Consider the following 22329-nt stretch of genomic DNA (forward strand, 5'->3'; position numbering starts at 1 on the left):
GCAGGATTATTTTTCAGAAGTTTTGTTTTATTAACGTAGTGGGTTTAACTGTTAAAATACAGATAAACCTCATCACTGAAAACTAGTGTAGTTACCTCCCCGTAGATTTCTTTTATATGAGTGCTTCATATGGTCTGAGTCAAAATGAAACAGTTGAAAAAATATGCAATAACTTTAAAAGACTTCTTTTCCTTCAGCTGGAAAAATACAAAACCAGTAGGGAAAGAATTGCAGTATCCAATATCAGGGTAACAACAGGAGCTACTCACATCTGTGTTGGCAGGGTATGTCCCCGCCACAAATTGTAGTTCAGCAGCACACAAGGAATGTGTTTGGGTTTTCTTTTTTCAGCCTCTTCTTTACTATTAGGGCAGTCATCTAGAAGCTTCAATTGCCCATACCACACTCTATTCCATATGGAAAAAATGTATTTTAGTAAGAAATAGGACACTAATAACTTACCTGGAAAGAACTTAAGTCCTCTACTGTAGATACAGCTTTTAATAAAAATCTTTTTCCTAATACATTTAAAATAATAATTAAAAGTGAGCAGAACAGAGATAATCTCAGTATGGAATTTTAGCTGGAAGAATCAGGGTAGGAACCATACTTGCCAGTTTGTAGTTTAAAGTTGGGTGTATTTTAACTATAAAGCAGGTGGGAAAATTCAAGTTTGCCTATTCGTCCAACAGCCAGGGAAGTGTAAGTTGTCTCCAGAGGTTTAACAGCAAAGAACTTGTTAGGAGATAAATATCCTTGAAGCACTGTATGTGCCAAACCGAGTAAGATCCACCTGAAAGCATAAAAGAAATGAAGAAAAATTCCAATGTGGTCCTTCACTTAAGATTTGCAATTTTATAGCAAAAATGATCTGCTGAACATGAAATTGTCATTCTCATTATAACAGCCTGACAGCCCCAGGTACACAGTATGTGATAATACACAAGATGTTACTCTGGTAGCCTTTTCCCTCCAGGTTAAAACTTACCAAAAATTCTGACTTCATCTTCTTCCCCATGTATGAATAATCACCTGCCTGATGTATGAATTAGGGAAGCAAACAGTGGCAGTAACATTTGAAATCAGAAAGGTACCTTGTGCAAACATAATTTGATGGAATTTTACATTTTTTAGTCAAATTACTTGAACTTCAGCATCTGTGGTTTGAGGCTTCCAGAAAAAGATTACAGGAGGCAACCAGTACAATTAATATATCTCCATCAGGAATATAGTTTTGATAATCTGAGCTTTGACTTACTCTGTATAGTGCTAGGTAAGAGAGCTCTGAGTCAGAACAACCCATCAAATGTGGGTAGTTGGATTTGTCCTCTTTTTTGTAAGAAATTAACAACAGTGGAGAGCAAGCTCCCTTGGATCCAGTTAGTTACCTATTTTTAGACCATCAGTTTTAATGCTACTCATTATGCTCAACTCCAAATATATCAGCACTAAGCAACTCACCATCTTCCTCTCTAGAAAAAAACACTGGACAAGCTCATGGCACCTTTTCGCAGTGTTCCAAAGGTAAGAACTTGGAGGTTACTGTTGCACTGTGTTGCCTATAGACCTGCAGTCCTTAATTTCATTTTCTAAGTGTAGCATCACACCTTTCTCTTATCTATATCTATCTATAAAAAAAACACTATGGTAGGTATTCAGACAAATACTGTATTGCCTTATTGTTGAAGTTCTCTGTTCTATCAGTATGAGCTGCTAACATGAAAGCATGACAGAAGTGGGGAGATGATTCACTGAAACATAATAGAGCAGGAAAACTCAGCCACTCACTGTGGTTTTATGTACTTTCACAGCACTTTGAGCTACTGTGTTCAGGAGAACACTTTTTGCTTGGAACAGGAGGAAAGCAGCATCCATGCAGTAGGAGTTTCAGTAAAATGAGAAAGAGCAGTTAACTGTACCGCTGTGTTCTGCTGTTTCCCTTTGTTGCAATGCTCTCATTCTACTGATGTAAAACACTTCCTCCACTAAAACTTGGCTTATGTCTTTGTTCAGTCTTAGTAAGAGAAATCTGCTCTTCCTTTGGCACATGTAATACGAGTAGAGGTTTCCCTGCAGAGCCTTGTTCAAATGCTTTAGGCTTATTTTAAAAGAATTCTTCCCAGGGCTGGGATATTTTTTCTGTTCTTGATATTAAGATTCTGAAAGTTTGCTATGAAGAAATTACATAAATTGAGCAGTGGTGCATGATGCAGGTGGCATGATAATCAACTTGGACAGTCAAATTTGAATCAGTATCAAATACTCCCACAGTCTGCACCACATTTACCTGCAAGTATTTTCACATTTTCAAGAATCTCCTTAAAAATGTCATGTTGATCCTCAGTACAGTATGTGATAGTAATACCATCTTCTAAACATGAAGATAAACATAAGGTAGACAAGTGCTTTTAAGCAGTCGATGTCAAAAGGATTCATAAAAAATTCAAGCTTCATGAGCTTCTCCACATGGAAAAGCTACAATGTGGAATTTGGGCATGCTCAAAGTTGTCCAGAACCTGAACAAGGATTAGGATCTAATCCAGTCAAAACAGAACCCTGTAAGTGCTGAGATGCCTCTTCTTACAAGAACAATCAACCAATCAACAAACCACAGCAAAAAAACCCACTTACTGGAAGACCTTAAAGTGAAAAAAAGAATTATTTTCACAAAGGCACAGCCCTGTGGAATCTCAGAAGAGCTGAGAGCAGGCATAATTTTTACTCTTACAAGATCTTTATGTTAACCTGAATTTTACTGCATTGTTTTGGCTGCATCTTAACTGGTTGGAATAAATAGTTTGTCTGGATCTAAAACATCAGTCTCAAATTGATGGATAAGTGTTGGCTTAGTGACTTGGATGTGATGTGCTCCCCCCAGTGCCCCATTTTTCCATGGTGCCTCCCCACAGCAGGGCCTCTCACACAAAATGCCCTTTGCTTCCTGCTCTCCTGCTCATGGCTGGGGTTTTGAACAGCAGCACCAGAGCCCAGTGTTTGGTTTTGGAAAAAAATGATGATCACTTCCCAATTATGAGCAGAGTTAACTTTTCTAACTATAAAAATGTCCAAAAAAGTTATTTGCCGAACTTGTCTTGCATGCACGCTTGGTAGGCAGAAGATTTTTAACCCCCAGACAAGTATGACTTTCACAGACTTTTGTTTTCTAAATAACAAAACTGTTCTGTAACACATCACCAAATTTAAGTATTGCAAATTAATTAAAGCAAATTTTTAGATCTCAGGAATTTTAAAATCAGTGGTACCAATTTGGAATAAAGATTCTTTCCTAGTAAGATAAGATACTGCCTTTTAACTCTTACCTTATATAGCAATCAGAACCATTCTATTAAATTGTCACTGATGATCTGTGTCCCAGATTTCTGATGCATGATCAGCTATGTGTTTTTACTGCTCTTTGAAGCAAATGGCTGCAATATCAGCCCCTGTTAAGACTTTTGATTAATGTTAAGATCAATGGCTTGAAGCAAATGGTGACTAAGTTTTACTTGCTTTTGAATCAGATAAAAGGTTGGTTTAACTTTAAGTTATAGTTACATAAAAATACTCAGCAGTTACAAAAACTGCATCAAAATCAAGTATCTCATATGATTGTACAATTTGCACATTCTCAGTAAAACCTGAGGTGGAAGTTACTGAATAGAGGAGAGGAATAATTTCCAGAGCTAACTGAAAAGAACCCAACCAAACCCTTACATCTAAAAAAAATACAGCAGTTAGCTGTCATTTGTAATACAATTTGAAAACTTAAATTCTGTAGATAACATTCCATTCCTAATACTTGAGCTCAAAGAATCCTTTCATGTTATTTTTAACTAACCTCCTCCTCCACCAGGTTCTAAAAGGAACAAATACTTAGGAAGTTCAATGCAGAATACTCTCTGTGCTCTGCAAGAACAATGCTTTAATTAAATATTGACCCCCTTCAGGAACAGAGTATCAAAATGGTAGGAAAGCAGCCCTCAAACTTTGTGGGGTTTTCCTACAAATTGTCAGAGCAATACAAATTCAGGCACTGCTGTTCTTGTTAGATCTCTAACAACAGAAGCATGACTGGGTCTCTGTCACTGCATAGCCAGGCTTTTCCTCACTTCTGCTCCTTCTATAACAGGCAAATGGAAATGTTTCAGGGAAGACTGAAGTGCCTTCTGTTTCTCAGACTGTTGAAGAAACAACAGAAGTTTCAAATGTGCTTCAGTGGGCAAGTGAGAGTCTACACCTCAGTATTTGATCCAATAAATCTGACAGACTGGAACACAGGGGTTCCACCACCTTCCTTACATCCCTGGAAAACTGAATGCAATGTAGGAGTAGAACAGGAAGTCAATTTGGCTACTCCAGAAAAATTTAATTTTGGTAATTCTCCCAAAGGAGGCCAATGTTGCGGATTTGGGTTTTTTTCCTGGATGTTCCTAAGAGAATGCTTTTAAAATAAATAAAAAAGATTCAGTTTCTTTCTGAGAACATCTTAAGGAACACAGATAGAAGAGAAAACCCAAATAATCAGAAATAAAAAACCCTCAGCCAAATACAATTTCACCTCACTCCTTTTTAAAAATTACTTGCCTTACTTGATGTTTCTTGAAATCTTGCCCAAAGGAACTTCTTAGAAAACCTACACTGATTAACCCCAGAACTGAATTAGTGGGAAAAGTGGCTTCTCCCATAGAAGGAGAATTCATGCTTTCAAAGCTGAATGCACAACAGAAAATAATTTATAATTGTTCTTTGGTAGTTTGTGGGGGTTTTTGAGAAAAAACCTGTATTTGGAAGTTTTCCACGTAGTACTAACTTCCACCTCACCTTGTTGGTAACAGCAAGTGAATACGAGTATTTTTCACATAGCTGATATATAAACAAAGTTTCAGTTTGTCAGAATTTTGAATCTAATTATTTTTTATTTCATGTCAAATACACACTTAGACTTTTCCCAGATATCGACTATATTCAGGATAATTAAGTTTTTTAAAAAAAGTTTTTATTTGCTCAAAATGTAGACTGAAGCCCTGAAAAGGCAAAAGCATAATCCCTGTCTCTGCCAGAACTTCATCTGGAAAACTCTTTAACTCAAAGAGAGACATCAAAAACAGAATGATGATATGTAAAAATAAGGTGGAGCTGACCCTTTAAGTAACAGCAACTCTTAACTAGAGTCTACTGAGGGGATTATGAGGTATCCGAGCTTCTAAATTTTAACTCGCGTATGTTAGGGATTTGGGGGAGGGGTAACTGCATCACACCAAATAAAGATCTGTGTTTAGGCAGACAGAATAAACCCAAGTAATCAGCTTAAGTAAAACATTTGTTTCTAGCTAACAAGCTCAGTGCTACAAATTACTTTCTCTAAATGGGCTGACAATTCTTCCACTTAAGTACTACCTGTCTTGGACTTGCCTTTGAAATTTGACACAAATACTGAGGCACTTGCCCTGATGTATTTCCTACTAGTCTTAAATTTTTGTGCATAGTTAAAGCTTGTGTACTGGCTGCCTTAAAAAGGCTGGGGCGAAAAGAAAAATAGAGACAAACACCAGTAGTGTTTTAGGTAAGGTTCGGACTCAATGCAAAGAACTACGCTGACTGAATTATGTTCATTGTTGAGAAGCCAAGGACTAGCACTGGAAACAAATTTAATTTTACTCCACTTGAAACATGGACACAACATTCCCCCCACCTTTTGATTTGAGTCTTCAAAATTGAAGTGATTTGAAGTCACTTGCCAGAATTCTTGAAAATAAGGGTGCTGTAAGGCTTGATGGGCAGCAGTTCTCTCACTGGGGTAATATTTTAGCATTGCACACAGGAAATAGAAACCTTTGAAAGGCAATTTGTGCAAAATAGAAGATTTTCCTTTTCCTTTCTTTAAAGGGAGGATTCAAAACTCAAAATTCTTGACCTGTGTTAAACAAGTTTGAGAAAAACATTTATTCATGCATATTCAGAGAGGATTACAATTTACTGAAAAGAAAGAATTCACCTGATTTAGGTAATCATTCATAAGAGAAAAGTAAGCAGTACTTGATAAAAAACCCTTTTCTTTCCTAAAAATTTATGTCATTGGCCTTAAAGGTACTAAGGAAATAAAAGGCCAAGTAAGGCTCAGATTTCCTCTGCTCTGCCTGTAAGGTTCCTTAATGGGTGACTGTCTCTGGGTAGAGATTAGAAGACACTGCACAGATTTAGGTTTTTCTGGTGGTTCCCTGGGCAGAAATTGCACACAGCTGTACAGCTCTATTGTGGATATTGAAACAGTGAGATTAGTAACTATGGGAGTACATACTTACTGCTTGAACTCCCAGAGTTTTGTTACCAGGAGTGCCTGTAACTTCATGGATTTTTGAAATGTGGTCCAGCTCACTAGCTCCAAGAAAAAGAGGCTGGAAACTGCAAGGTAAGAGATGGTATTAGCACTAGAGAAGATGGTTAAACTGTCACTTTTGATTTAAAAACCCCTTCTTTTATGAGGAAGAGAACATGTTAGAATTATTCGTGGACAGTTTAATACCTATCAACAACTGGAGGATAATGTGAGCAGCAGAGCAACACAGCTGCTGGTTTGTATTGAAGGAGTAGCTTTGGTTATTAAATGGAAATCTGTAGCTTCCCTCTCCTGCTGGTTTGGGGCAAAATAGGTAAAGAGAACATCCCTTGTAGTGAAGGGCAATGGATCTGGGATTGTGTTTGTTTCTAGTAAAGTGGCAGATCCTAAAAGACAATGTGTAGAATCAAGCAGTCCCTCTTTCTGTGTATGCACATAGAAATGTATTTATAACACTCCATTCCTACACAGGTTCTTTATAAGCAGCAGTACTGGAAAGATGGTAATTTGAACTGCATTCCTGAGCTTGATCCTCAGTTAATATAAAACTTGCACGGAGTCATTGAAAACACTGTTATCATATTAAACCAATCTGACTTTAGTCAGGTCCACTAACATTTATTTCCTGCACATGTTGCTTTTTTCCTTGGGCATATAATATAAGAAACACTTCAGTAGCACCACATGACTCTTGAAAGCAAAACACTCAGCCCCTTTGTAGACATGAGAAACTTCTTTTTAACTGTTTGCAAATTCAGTCAAACAGCTGGCTGCACACTCCTCTGAGTGTCTTCATAAAGCTTAGAGTAGAGGAAGGCGAGAAAAGATCTGATTCACATTGTGCAGCTGCATCAAGACATGCAGCTGGGACTAGCTTCTGTGTGAACTAAAAAATGTGCTGTCTTTGAATCTAAAACTGTACCAAAGTGGAGAACAACTGTGCAAGCCACTGAAAAGTGCGATCCAGGAACCATGATTTATAGGGAACAGAAAGAGGGAGTTTTGCCCTCATGGTGAGACAACAAGATTTGAAAGATCAGCACGGCTGTGTAAAAGACTAAAAGTTCTTATACAAGGTGGTGTAAGGCATAAAGGCTTATGCAACCATTCAACAGCAACAACTGCAGGAGGCACTGAAAAAGAAACAAACCTGTCCGTAACTGCTTTTAGTTTGGCAAGACTGTATCTCTTTCAATTCCGTAATTTCCAATGAACATCCCTCCTTTCTCTCTGAACACACCTATAAGGCGTCTGAAAACACTTAGTGGTTGTAAAGCGTGAAATTTTTTACATTAAGCTGAAACAACAAGGAAATATTTTTAAGGTTTGCCTCTTTTTCCCTAAGAAAACTTAAGTTTGCAGCATGTAATTTTCTTACAAAGCTACAAAGCCCAGCTGATTCAAGCTGAAATGAAAAAACGTGGCATTCTTAAAGCTTTTGGTCCCGATTTACTTTGCAAAAGTACTGCCACATTTGGGATTTTTCTTTTAACAGTTTTCTGGCTGGAGAAGTAGAAATGTTTCTACAAGTTAGCAGGCAAAGCATAATGGTTGTCATTTAATGTGATGGTGATGGCAGCAGCTGCACTTGCCATGTGGAGGAGGAAAGAAGCAAAGCAAATGTTATCAGTCCTGGTTGCATATCAGAGACAGCAGTGTGGGAGGAGAATAAAGAACTGCTGCTGTTGCTAGGGCACAAAGATACTGGAGAAATACTCATGAGTATTTTTCCTTTTTCCTTGAAGACCAGTGACAAATTTTTTGAGTTATAGTTTCATCATTACCAAAAATCTTAAAAGACTTTGTGTTTTCCTGAACTCTTCCTTCATCAGAACCTGATTTCAAAATACACCAGCACACAAGATCTTAGTAGCACAGGGGTCTTAGACACACTATACTGTAAATCAAAGTCATAAATTAGAGGGAGGGTATTCTCTAATCTCTGTTTTTGCAGAAAGTATTAGTAAGTCCAAAGAAAGCGGGAAACACTTTACCACTAAGTGCATTAACAAGACTGAGGGTATTCTGTGGTGCTCATGAGAGGAAATGAGCCGTACTCTACACAGAGATAAAGCAGAGAAAATACATTTTTACTAAATATGAAGCCATCGGAAAAATGTTCCAAAGTGTTTCTTCGTAAATCACTTTTGTTTGTACTGTGTTCTCTTGAACTGCTTTATTACTAACCTGCCATTGGGTGAAGAGAGTGCCAGACCAGACCGGATTACTGCCTCATGAACCCTGCAGACTTAAGCACAAAAGCTTCTACAAATCCATGGAAACAAAGATCATATTACCCAAACCACATGCTCCTAATTTGAGCTATTTACCTTTGATTATCTTGATTAATGATACGCAAAACCCTCCACTGAACACTGTACCTTGTGATTTCATAGAAAGCACAGCCAGGACTCCATATACCAATTTTGTAACTATAATGCCCATTTGTAAGCAAACATTCAGGTGCTCAGTACCAGTGCGGGGAGGTACATTACCTATGTGCCTGCTGAGAATAGATATTCATACAAGATCCAAAATCTCTTAACTTCAGGGTGTTCTGCTGCAAAAATAAGTAATTTCCACAAATTACAAACAGTAAAATATTCAAGCAATGACTGTAATAATAATAAAAGAAATCACAGATTACTTTAAGAGGAAACTTTCCAAAATCCAGGGGTAGTAGTATCACAGCAGTAAAGCTGCATTAAAATAGTAAGTAGCTCCAGGTATGAAGATATCTGTGTCCATAGTACATAATGCAAATACTGTTCTGTACATCATGAAAAGAAAGGCCTAAGAGCATAGGGACTATCACAGAAGGAAAGGCTACTAAATAGGACATCTGGATTAAGTTATTAGAGTTCTTCTGTTTAGCAGTGATATAATAGGTGGCTTTGGCTTTTCCTGTACTCTTCTATGACTTAAAAGAAAAATTTATCTTCAGAAAATAAAATTTCATAAACTAAATTTAAAAATCCTTGCTTTTCAAACATTAGCAAAATAACTTTGTAAAACTGTCAGGAGAGATGGTTACAATGAAATCTTCTGCAGGCCACTATCTTCTGCTCTCTTTTGTATGTGTAACTTCCACTAAGTATAGGAATTGAATGTAGAAACAAAGAGCTGCAAAAGTAAACCCTGTTTCTTGTGTCTAGATTAAGACAGAAAGGAAAATATATATTAAGAGTGGATAAAGAATAGGTTTTTAGGTTGGAGGGAACACATGCAGGGTGTAATGCATCTCAGCCATTTTTTAGCCAATAACAAAATTGTTTGTTCATTCCCCTAGATCAGGAATACAGTAACCATCTATGTATTTCCTAAAAAATTTTACTTTTATTCATGAAGAAACATTACCTTCTCAGAGCAAAGAGAAAAATACTTATACATTTCACTTTTAGTTAAATATCCTCACATAAAATTAATTACCTTTATTATTATGTTTTCTGGTTGTCCATCTCTCTGAAATACTTCATTTCTGTACTAATACAAACACAGCAGAGAGGAGAATTCAGTAAAAAGATAAACATTATCAGTGCTTCCAGTTATTTGTAAAAAAACCCCAAAACTTAAAGAAACCAGCACTTTTTTCAAACTTATCAACAGAATAGTAAAAAATTAAATTTTGCCATCATGGTGAGACAACAGCTACAGATATGGGAATGGGGAATGGGCAAGTCCAGGAAGGAGAGGCCAGGCTTTCTGCTTCTGCTCTCATCAGGGCTACCAGAGAGATTGCAAGGGCCATCTCCTCCCAGGAGGGCTACCTGCAGCAGGTACTAGAGCTCCTTTGGGAGCTGGCAACAGCTCTGGCTGCCTGCTGCCTCCTAGGGCTCTGCTGCAGGCAAAGATGTATCTGGGCCATGGCCTCTTCTCTGCCTCCAGCAGTCTGCTGCTGCCCCAGACAATTCTGTCTCTGCTTAGAGATGACCCTGAAATAAATGTATGCTACATTTGCTGTAAAGCTGTTGCTGAACCAGGTCTTTTACCTATGTAAAACCTATTGTACACAATCTAGAGATTTGCATAACTGGTACATGTTATTCCTAATTTTTTTTTCAGGTGATGGCTTTCTCCTTCCTAGAATAAAATTTCAGGTGGTGTGAGTCCCTTTTAGTAAAGAACAGAATACAAATACCATAGTCTTCAGCTTCCCGAGGTGCACTGATACCACCTTTTTCAATTATACTGATGCCGTGAAGATTTTTGCCTTTTCTTTTATACCCCTGTTATACCTTTTTACAACTTCTGTATTCCTGGTGCTTTTTGCCTACATTCTTGGACTTGTTTGTCAAGCTAAGAGACTCAACATTTTAGAAGCTTTGTAGCTAGGGATCAGTGTGCCCCAGACCCCAAGGTCCTCTCCAGAACATATTCTGTAAACCAAGATAGAACCATCCAGGGGAAGGTTCCTTAGGGAGGGGGGCTCACTTGAGCCTCTCATTGGGGAATCTTTGATAGATAAGCTAATTAGTAAAACCTATAATGTTATACCCAATGTTGAGGGGGGAGGAAGGGAGACACAGAGACAGAGGGGACAGAGATAGACTTGGCGGGGTGCATCTCGATGCGTATGACCTGGACGTGTGCACCTAAGGATCCTTAAAAATAAATACCAAGGTAAAATCCCTTTTCCCCTTCTAACTGTGTATGCCTCTTGATTTTAAGACCAGGAAAAGGCATCAATACTACTTCTGTAATTTATAGCTAGCTTTGTAATTAATTTTCCACTCAACTTCTGACATAATTTATATTTCAGTATGCACTAGAATAGCTCAGCTAACAACTGTCAATTCAATACTCTGTAAGATGCCTTAGTTTTTACTGCATGTATTACGTGCAATATGTATTTCCTCAAGTTCTAGCAGAACTGCAGTACTTCACTTCTAAATATCTCATTTCCTCTCTACTCAAAGTAATTGTCTTTAAGGCTCAAGATTTGTATCAATCACCTCAAGTTACTGCAATGGTTAAATGACTGTGATTCACATCTGAATTGCAAATTAAAGGCTAACCTATGTAGTTTAGCTTGCTGTTGCCATTAGGCAATAATTACAGTTATAAATTTTATCTATTTTTCAGAGCCATTCAGTAACTGCTCAGCTTTTTTCTTTTATAGGCTCCAAAGGCCTTTTAATCTTGCTGTAATGCCTTTATGTAATGCTGCAATGCCATCAACGGAGGCAGAAATGATCACATTTTTGAAAAACAAAGCAGGTACTGATCTGCATGATGACAGTAGTATGAGTAATTGGCTGGGGAGGAGGAGGGAGATTATGAGGACAGTAACTCATTGAGGCCAGGGCCCCAGCAGCCAGTGGGATTTGTGTTCCCAACTGATTACAGTGCTCCTCCAGGCAGTCACATAATCCACTGAGCGGGATTAGATCACAAAGCACTTGGAACAGAGTACCATTTACATCGGGAATTGTAGTAGTAGTGCCCCTGTAGAGATAAATGGTGCTTTCAACATCAGGATTTTTGTCATTTATAGTGGAAAAAATATTATAGAATGCTGCTATTCAAATCAATTTGGATTATTATTTGTATTTAAGGAATTGGGCTTTCATAAAAAGAAGTCATGCTCAGTTGCTTTTTTATTACATGTCACTAGTAAAATTTGGAGCAGATGCTCTTCTGCTTCCAGACTTATCATTGGAGAAACCTTATTTGGCAGTAATGGTGAAGTGAATCCTAAAGCAGTGGCACTTGAAGCTTCTGTCATTTCTCTTGAGAGATACTCCACACCTCTCTCAGAGCCCCTTTTTTCTTTGCTTTAAATGACCAAACTGCTGTTGATTAAACAAAGGGCAAGACTGTTTTTCAGTTATTAAATGCTGCTGCTATAAATTAACAGCAAGAGAATTATGACTTTCTGTAAAGACAAATATCCTTATATTGATTGAAGTAACATGGATCGCTTGATTTTTTAAGGAAAAAATCAAAAGTATCAGCTTTCCACATTAGTAGCATTACAGTGAACTGTCCTCATAATTACAGAAGTGTCTCCATACTCCTTGTCAAATTAAAAATTCGTTTTCAGTCCAGTTCACTTTCCTATTATATTCTATGATTTGACAAGCTCCACCCCATGTGCCACATTATACAACATTAAAAATAAGGCACTGTATCATGGTAAACACAATCCAGACTCAAAATTCAGACTTTATACAACATTAAAAATAAGGCACTGTATCATGGTAAACACAATCCAGACTCAAAATTCAGACCATAAAGAAGAATCAGCAGTTTACAGAAGTTCAGGTAAACCCAGATTAATGTTCAGATAATCCCCAACTGCAGCATTTCAGATTACTGTTGAACACAGATTTCATTTTGAACTGATTCACCATGCCATAGGAAAGGAGGTTACTACAAGTAGGTGGTGTGAAAACAATCTTCTTCTGGAAAACTTTGAAAGAAATTGTATTTTAAAATTTAAAAAAAAAAAAAAAATCTGAACATACTGAAATGATGATTCCAATTTCCATCTGAATACCATGCTAAATATAGCAAACCCAAGATGTCTTATTAAAACCAGTACACACTAATGTCTACTTCAGCAATCAGCAAACAACTCAATTTTCGTCTCACATTCTTATCTAGGTCAGAAACAGAGTTACTCCTTTTGTTAGAGATCTCAATACTCAGTGTCACCAGTGTCATGTTCAGGAACAAGTCTTTATTCTATTACACTGAATGACAGTTGCATGTTCAGTTACTTAAATTAATCTCCCAACTCTTAAGACACTACAAATTCTTAATTATTCATTTTTTAAATTAATACTTTTTATTCATATATATATTTTATTCATATATATATGTATTTATATACTACATAATTTACTTATGAATTGTAAGCCCCTTAATTTGCTGTATACAATTCCTTTACTGTTTATATAAGATCTGGTTTTAAATCAGCTTTTGTTCTACATTTTTTTATAGGAACTCTTCCTTAAGCTTTATGGTCTCTGACCTGCTTTGACAAACAGCTCCAGAATTTATACGAGGTATCAGAGAACAGTGTTATTTTATAAAGAAAACTTAGTGAAAGGCTTTTTTACTAGGTATAAAAACTGAAAATCCTTATTCATTGATTCAATAGTTTTGAAACAAATGGGAATAATTTTCTTATTACCTCACTGCAGCCCTGACCTAAGAATCTGTTTAAGTTTTATTTTTTGTTACATAAAGCAATTATTTTGTGTTTTGCAGTCAAGGTTGTTTGACTGTAGAATAGATGGCTATGGACTTGACTCATGGGAAACCTGCATGCACCCATGCCTTAAACAGTTGATTATATTCCACTGGCAAGAACTAAAGGGTAAAGCAGTACAGCATAAAATTCCCTATGAGTTTTATAATCGGTAACAGTGAACAACCGAGGGAAAAATAATTAATTCCACTATGTGATCTACACAAGGAGAGTTTGTGTGTTTCTTAAGCATATGCTACATACCTTTTATCAGCTCATAAATATTCATATACATAAATTCACATAACAGTGAAAGGGAGCCAGCATTTTCATCACTGCAGAAACAAATAAGGAGACTCTAAGCTAGAAATAAAACTTACACATTGATTTGTACACAGTGTAGAAAAAAACCACTTAGTTTAACCAGTATTAAAATGGACATTTTCATTTTTAATTGATACTGTCTCATAGAAGTTTTTAAACTTAAGTCTGACATATCATAGTTTTAGTTTATACTATCCAAAGTGCTCACTCCAGAAGTTAACTGATTTACTCTGTGAAGCTCTTTGAAGATATGTTTTCTGGGCATATCACACTGTTCAGTATCAAGAAATTTCCAGTAAATTCATTGATACAAACTTACAATAAAGGAGAGGGAAGCCATTACACCACATGTGAAAATACTTTGTACATAGATCTCCAGTAGTGTTCTGTTGCATGGAAATGAGTATCTGTCTGGAATCACTGTTTTGCTGACAACAGCAATTTAAAGTATAATCATGATATAAGACATCTGACACTTTATTTTCCATTTCACTGCCCTGCAGAGGCAGACATCTTTAAGTCTTCAGTTTTTCTTGTAAGATAATTGCATTACAGTACATCTCCCCTGCAATGTTGTGTTAACCCAGCCAATAAAAGGTTGAGGATACAGTCTGCAGTTCAGCTTGCAGACAGACTGCAGGAGCTCAGCAAGCTGGCTGGCCAGCTGGATTACACTTAGTTAACACCACAGCAGCTGAGGCTGACAATTCCAGAAAGCCAAACTGCTGACACAATTAGTGGCTTCCCATGTATTTGTAGAAAATGGGCCTGGCAATAACAGTGTAGTACCTGAGCCTTGAACAGAGAAATAAGACAGCCTGAAGGGCAAGAAAAAATACTTCAGAGCAGTCAACAAGTTTTGTGTCAAGTATTTGAATAATGAAGGTTATGTCTGCTGTTGCATAGTGATGAAATGTAACATGCAGTAGTGGAGTAAATGCTGTCATAAAACGTGATCACTCTGTGAGACAGAATGTGTCCCCAGAAGACACTGAAGTGCTTAATGAGGACAAGGAACCCAACTTTATCACTGACACCTCTTTCCAAAAGCATAGCTCAGCTACTGCCTAATTCTGACATCTAAACTTCAACTACTTGCACAGGGGTGTTTGCAAAGTTGTCTATTAAAAGATACTGCCAAATAGTTTGCCTGGATCCCTAGTTCAAATTGATAAGTCAAGCCAAGATCTTTACATACCAGAGGCTATTTCAGCTCTGAGTGTGCCTAATCAGAACACTGAGCCACGGTGTACAGTTAAAGGACTAACTGGATATGGGACATGCATTGAAATCACCAGCAAATATTACATAGTATGAGATGAAATTTAACTATGCTTTGCATATATTTCGTTTGTAATTTTAATACTGATGTTGAAATATTTTTGGTCTGTTGGAAAAGAGCCACAGAAAGCAAGAGCTACATCAGACTCTCTTAACAAAGGCAGGCATGTAGACTTCAGATTTTGAGAAACATGTTGCTTTTTTCTTTCTTTTGAAATAAAAAGCTGGTTAAGAATCTACAGGTTGTCTCTAGACCCAAAAGTTACAGGATATTGTTCAAATACAGGAATAAGGAAGAAAGAAATCAATGCACCATGGATACAAAACAACTTTATGTAAACATAAAGATAGTAAGATGTGGACTCAGCCTCCTTAGTGCTTGTATTTATCTCAGATTATTCACTTTTTCTACACTAAAGTTGAATTAAACAGAAAAGAGAAAGACTGACTTGCAGTCAGGGACTGGATTATAGTTGACTTTTTTCCCTGCCATGAGGCTGTCAGAACTTCAGTCTGTCACTGAACTTTCAAATGCAGGGCCTGATAAATTGCTTGCTTGCTGTTTCTTTATTGAGCAAATCAGTAATTAGTAAATGGCTTATTCCTTCTTGCAGCTTGGAGTAGCTGGGCTTACCCCAAGAAAAAAAGTAGTCATGTGTTGAGCTCCAGACACCAGTTACCATGCCAAGGAGCTACCCAGCAGGAATTTTGTGTTGCATAAGAGTATGTATGATACTGTTTACTCTGCGCTGCTGTAGCATACATTCCGAACATTGCTTAGTGTGATGCATTGCCAAATTTAATATTTAAAATTAAGTTTTGATGGAAACCTTTTAAATGAAAAATAGACACTATTCAATTATTGTGTATATTATTTCATTGCCCTCCTAGGCTTTAATAAACAAAAAAACCATGCTACAGAAACTCTGGGGAGGAAGCAGGAAACAAAGAGCTTTGCACACTATTGAATGGATCAGAGCAGGACATACGTCTTTTCCCAGTCAGACTTACAGCTAAACACCAAAACAATATTTTCCACTTTGAAACAAGGAGAAATACCTTGTATGGGCAGGTTCTGTTTAAAATAATGTTGTTATCTGTTGTTAAAAGAGTTCACTTCATCAAAGGAATTTGTCAGTCAATTTATCAAAGGGTTAAAGGCCTAAAAGATGTTTCAGATGAAAAGATGAAAGAGTCTGCTTGTTGTGCCTAACCACTGAGTTGTATACATCTGCCCTTGATACAGTTAAGCAGATAGTTTAAATATTGCTTCGATCATAAATTGGACAATTTTGTCAGTTGTCGGTAATGTATAAATTGAACAACAGATCTCTAACAATGTAACAGAGAATCAGAAGCCACATTCCTTGAAGATATTTGAGTTCTCTTTTTTTAACTTACATTCTTTGAAGCTCTGAGTTACATTTTGAAATCTCACCCAAGAGCAAAATGTCCCATCTCACTTTGTATGTACAAATGAGTCATTCCCAGTGATTTCATTAGGAGCTTAATATATTTAACTGGGAATACAAAACCAGTAACCCAAGAGGCACTGGTTGGCACTTATATTCTTGGAGGACAATGTCAAATCTATGTCTACTTACACACAGCCCTCTCCTCTATTTTCCTAACTGATAAAAAGCACCTATTTTTTTTGTGACCGTAAAACATCTGGATGATGGATGTAAATATAAATGCAAATATGAAGGAGAATTAATGCTATACATTGACTAAAGATAAATACACTGGTTTTAACCTGCATTAAAACAGTTATTTAAAGAAACTGAAAAAAGTATTATCCAAGGAGAGGACGGACACATTTCCTCCAATCATTATTGACAGCTAAAAGAAAAACAGCACAAGTATATTCAGTGCATTTGGCAAGGCAGAGATCAACTATTTATTCCTCATTCATCTTGTTTCACCCTAGACCCAGTGGCCAGGCACCATTTAATACAGTGGGTGACATCAATTAAGAGTACTCAAGGAAATAACCCCCCAGTGCCCAACAGGAAGGCAGAGTTCCCTTTCTGTACCACATGCAAACCTTTTTAATTCATGTGTATTTAAAAAGCTTCACTTAGTCTTAATTTCGTATTCCCTCACTGAATTTAAACAAGATTTTCTGTAGAATTCCCATTATTAATTATGCATACCTTTCAAAATGTTGCTTCATGTGTTTACTTGCATAGTACTTTCCCTCCCTAAGACTCACTGTCTCCAGAACATCAGAAAATGTTCCCTCTCCTTATCTTACCAACTGGTATTTTAAAAACAAAAACACACTGTTTCAGTATGTTTGAAATTGTTATGAAGATTGTTTATCAATCCTTATTTGATCTGTCAAATGCTGACTAATGGAAAACTTTCAAATAAGAGGTATTTTGTTAACATATAAGTTGAGAGAAAATAAAATGAAAAACAGCAAATGAAGTTTTGCTGCCCAGATTATTTTGCTGCCTATATTCCAGAAAGTAGAATACAGTAATTCTTAGACAATAAACTACCACCTCCTTGTTCAGAGACATGATGCCTCTTCACACTGTCCTTTGTACCTTTTTTATGCTGCAGCACATTAGCAATTCATATTTGAATTTATTCTTTGCTTCTTTCACAAAAAAAACAAAACCAAAGAACTTCCTTTATTTACAATGTACTGAAAACAAAACTGTCTTGGAAAGCAAGTGTATCATGGAATCATTGTTCCATGGGGATTATTAGTTGGGGTTTTTGTGGAGGTGTTGTTTGGTCTGTTTTTTTTTTTATTTTAAGCAAAGCAGTTTCTGATTTTAAAGCTTTATTCCCATATTAAATTCAGATATGAGATTTGCACTGGGCCAAAAGTAATGTTTGGCTTTGATAAGTATGTGCTTCAAATACAAGGATGTGAAAAATCAGTCAGTTCTAATTCTGCACAACTTTAAGAGATGAAGCAGATAAGGGTTATCAGAAAAGTTTTATTTATATTAATTTTCAGGTCTTCTAATTTCCATCAGAATTGACTTTTTTTCTTTCCTCCTTTATTCTCCTTCAGCTTTGTGATTAACTGTTCCTTACCAATCCCAGTGCCTAGTTTCCTTCACCCACCTCATCCTCCTATTGCCTTTTATTTTTAGCACTTACAGATTCTATCCTGGATAATTTTTTTCAGTAATTTCACCTGAGCAAAATCCAGTTCTAATTAGCTTTATGCTACTGTTGCTTTTGACATGGTCTTATTATTCAAGAAAGATACAAACCCAGTCATTTTGAGGGAGGCAGGGCAGAAAACCTCTTTTATAATATTCAGCCCTTTATGGGTGTCAGAATAACTGTGGGAGTCTCAAGCTATGTCGATAGCAGTAAATTCAGTGAAGCTGCCTGTTATTAGTTACTGTGACCACAGTCCCTGGCAGGGATTTGGCCTGTGACAATCAGCACTTTACGAGGCACCTTCCCTGCCTGGTGTGAAGACTCCTTCTAAGGTCAGTTCTCAAGCAGTTTCTGTCCTACTGCCTTGTTTTGGAAGATAAGAGAATTTACTAGCAGAGATGGGGGCCATTTCATGCCAGTTGCTCTTTGTGTCCAAGAAGATTTTCAGATATGCTTAATTTACAAGTATAAACACAACCTTATAGTGGAGAAAGCCTGCCAAGAAATTTTGCAGAGGGAAAAGTTACTTAGGCAGGGATATTCTAATGCTGTCTTCCAACTAACAATCAATTTGTGTTGTCTTATTCTCTTTTCATCTCCCCAGCTTTCACACTTGCTCCTGTTAAAAAGAAACAACCAAGTGTTTTCTTTCCTTGTGAGCCAAATGCTTGTATTTTAATTAGTAGAAACCTTCCCCTTGCAACCCCTCTTTATCCAATACAGTAGCAGCACTTACATGGGAATTGTCAGTTGCTCTTCTCATTTTTATCATCTGCTGCTTCTGTTTTCTGATCACTATTGATCATGCTGCATCATAAACTAATTAGGCCATCTAACTTTGAAAAACTGAAAATAGCAGAGCAATTTTAAATTAACCATCTAATGCACTCAATATAGACAATTTACATATAGATCTATTTTAAAAGCAGAAACTGAATTTGAAAATCATTGTGGGTAAAGGAGGCAATCTCTAACAGACACTCCCAAATGGGAAGGAGACCATGGGACTGTTTAATTGCTTTGGCTGTTAATTGATAACTGGTCAGTTAGTGCTTCAAGCGAGCTTATCCTCAGCCTTGACTAACAAGACTGAGGAAACAATGTCTTGACAGCAAAAATCACCATGCTCTCTATCCCCACCTTAAGTTTTAATTTCCTATCTAAATTGCTAAATATAAGATGGACATTGTGAATTCAGACTACTTAAATACTACTCTCACAGAATTCAGTGTAAATGGATATTTTTGGTAGCAACTGATACTCTCCAACCAGTCAGAAACACAATGGCTATATGTTCTTAATGTCAGAGCCAGCCCTGGGGCCAAAATATACCCAAGATAGACACAAAAGAAGTTAGATATTTATTGATACACTCTTTTATTCTAATAAATGGCCATCCTGGTTTTTTGTTGGTTTTTTGGTTTGGTGGTTGTTGGGGTTTTTTTTGTTTTTCTTACATGCAAGTAATTGGTTCTCTGGCATTAAAAAAAAAATTCAAATCATATGATCTGAAAATAAGATCTTAATATCTATGGCATACCAGCCATAGATGTTAATGAACCTAAGTACTTGGGCAAAGAGAAACGCTGGGAAAGCATTATTGTACAAATTTAATGAAAATATCTTTAGGCATATACAGAAGTCAGATAGTGTATGTTTATACTATTTGGTTATGTTTATATATTTTCTTCTATAAATGTATTTTACTCATACAAAAGAAGCCCAGATCACAGTGGAGAGCTCAAAACAACTTGAGTTGTTTAAATTTTTAACGGCAGAGTTCTAATACTGTACAAAGAGTTAATCCTTTACACATTTTAAAACATTCTTACAGCACTGAAGATCTTTTCCATGTAAGTGTATAAAGCTTGTTATTGTAATTCTTTTACAACAGAGTGCTCTGTAGACAAAATAAATACCCCACACATAACAAACAACTGGGGCTTTAACCTGGCACTTATGAGATACATCCAGTGAAAAGAATGAAGCAAAGGCCTGAATAATTTCAACTGACTGAATAAAGTGCAGAATCAGGAATGAAAATTGCATTATTTGAAACGTCTCTTTGATTAATAAAGTCAATATGTAAACTCTGAACAAAACAGGTCACTAAAATAAGAGAGATTTTCTCCAGGGACACAATGAGAATGACCACATGACAAATTAGTTATTGTTTAATCAGCAGCTGAAAGAAAATCAGGTATTGTAAGAATAACAGCATAGAAGTTTATATAGAATAAGAAGAAATAAAATGTAGATGTACTAACAAAGTTTGATTTTTGCATTCATAAACCAAGATTTTTGGAGATTCTTAAAAATCCTCTTCAGCACCATCCTGATCATGATGTGATCTCATCCTGAGAGTGACCAGACAACAAAAAGAACCCACCAAAACAAAAAACTTCAAACACACGCTGAACAAAAAAAGCCAGGTCACAGCCTGGCAGCTTTAAGCTATGAAAATTGTTACAGCTACAAAACAAAACTTAACTTCCAGTTAGATTACCTGAATTTGGTGTACTCAAAGATGAAGACTCAAAGAAAGGTTAAAAATGTTATGAGCACTGTAAGACTGAAAGGTTTGAGGATAAATTAAAGGAAGTGTTTTAATTAAATTTGCATAAAACATTGAAGAATAAAAGAAACCTGATCACTGGGTAGCAGTTCTTTCATGCATCTGTAACAAAAGATGTTATCTAACCTCTTCCTTCCCCTCTGTTTCAGCACACATAAGCTTAGAATCGTTAGTGGAAAGGGAAATAAAGGTTGGGAAGAACAAGTTGTAGCAATATGAACTCGTCTAACACCCCCAAAAAAAGTGGCCATGAATCATTCAACAGAATAAGACTTTAATGTGCAAGAGGCTAAAGAACCCAGGAAATAAGGAACAATCTAAATATAAATTATGGGCAAGTGATGGAATTCAAAGACAACACCCAATCACTGCAACTAGAGAGCGCAGAAAATTAATAATCATTTAGAATTAAAGAATCCAATACAAAATGACAGAGAAGACAGCACTACAGTAGTCAAAAGAGGGTATTATAAAAACGTAAAGCAGACACTTTGTTACAAAGATGCCAAGATACCGAGGAACAAAAAGCTATGATGTTTAAGTATGATATTGATACACGTACGAAGAGAGAAATAAAGAAGAAATGAAGAAAGCAAGAAGTTGATCTTCAAGGCCATGGTACGTAATTATTGCACTCAGAGACACGCCAGATGTCTCTGACTGCAGGGTGTGACATGGGATGATGTGAAGAAGGACGCTAAGCAATGGAAAGCAAGGCGTGCCGAACCAAGAAAACTTAGCAATTCCTGAGAAAGCACTTGGGAGAGACCAGCACCTAGGGCGATGCCCCGCAGGAGCCGAGAGAAAGACCTATTCGCACCCTGTTGCGGAGGAGTGGGACGAAGAGGCTAGCGTTGGCATGCGAGACCCAGGAGCTGCCCACGGGCGGCAGGGACGGCATTTGCAGGGGCTATAGAAGCACCTACGGCCCCCTCAGCGCGGGTACTCCCTAAGAACACAGCCCCCTTGGTGACCGCCAGCCTCCCTGGAGGCTCCGAGCCCGCACCACCCCTCAGAAAGACCCCGAGACCTTCACCCGTACCCCCTTACTCTGCATCCCGCGCCGTCCCGCAGGTGACGGGATTGGCGGATGAGCGGCCGGGCCCGACCCGGCCCCGCTCCCAGCGCTCCCCTCAGGCCGCCATGTTGTGTTCCAGTCGCCCCGGCAACCGCGCACGCGCCGCTCCCACGCCGCGGCCCGCTGCACACGGCACGGCCGGGACGCGCATGCGCGGTGTGCACGGGGCGCCGTCACCCCGCCCCTGCCCGCCAGGTGCGCGCCCAGGTGTGGGGCAATTGTGGATGTCGCACCCATGGATAAGCTTTCGTTTTAAGGAAAAGGGAAGACAATCCCAAAGTGAACGGGCTGTCTGGACGAGAGCCACCAGGACTGAAGTCAGGAGAATGGAGCAGTAAGTGGGAGAAACGTAATTTCGGCAGTGCGAGATCGCAACCCATTGACCGCCTATCCAAAACGGACCCCAG

The 22329-nt window shown here is 37.5% G+C and overlaps 1 protein-coding gene across 1 annotated transcript; it reads right to left on the reverse strand.

The window, feature by feature from the left end:
* Positions 1-6: 6 nt before the first annotated feature.
* MOK (MOK protein kinase) lies at positions 7-22058 on the reverse strand. Its single transcript, XM_042047319.1, is given in 7 exon segments — positions 7-4210; positions 4213-4441; positions 5693-5890; positions 6279-6402; positions 8833-8897; positions 9767-9820; positions 21887-22058. Coding segments are annotated over 7 exon segments (813 nt in total). The 5' UTR covers positions 21902-22058; the 3' UTR covers positions 7-4082.
* Positions 22059-22329: the final 271 nt, after the last annotated feature.

This window comes from Corvus kubaryi, unplaced genomic scaffold (genome assembly GCF_017639235.1).
Source record: "Corvus kubaryi isolate FWS band 111438036 unplaced genomic scaffold, C.kubaryi_AGA036_p1.0 66, whole genome shotgun sequence".
NCBI lineage: Eukaryota > Metazoa > Chordata > Aves > Passeriformes > Corvidae > Corvus > Corvus kubaryi.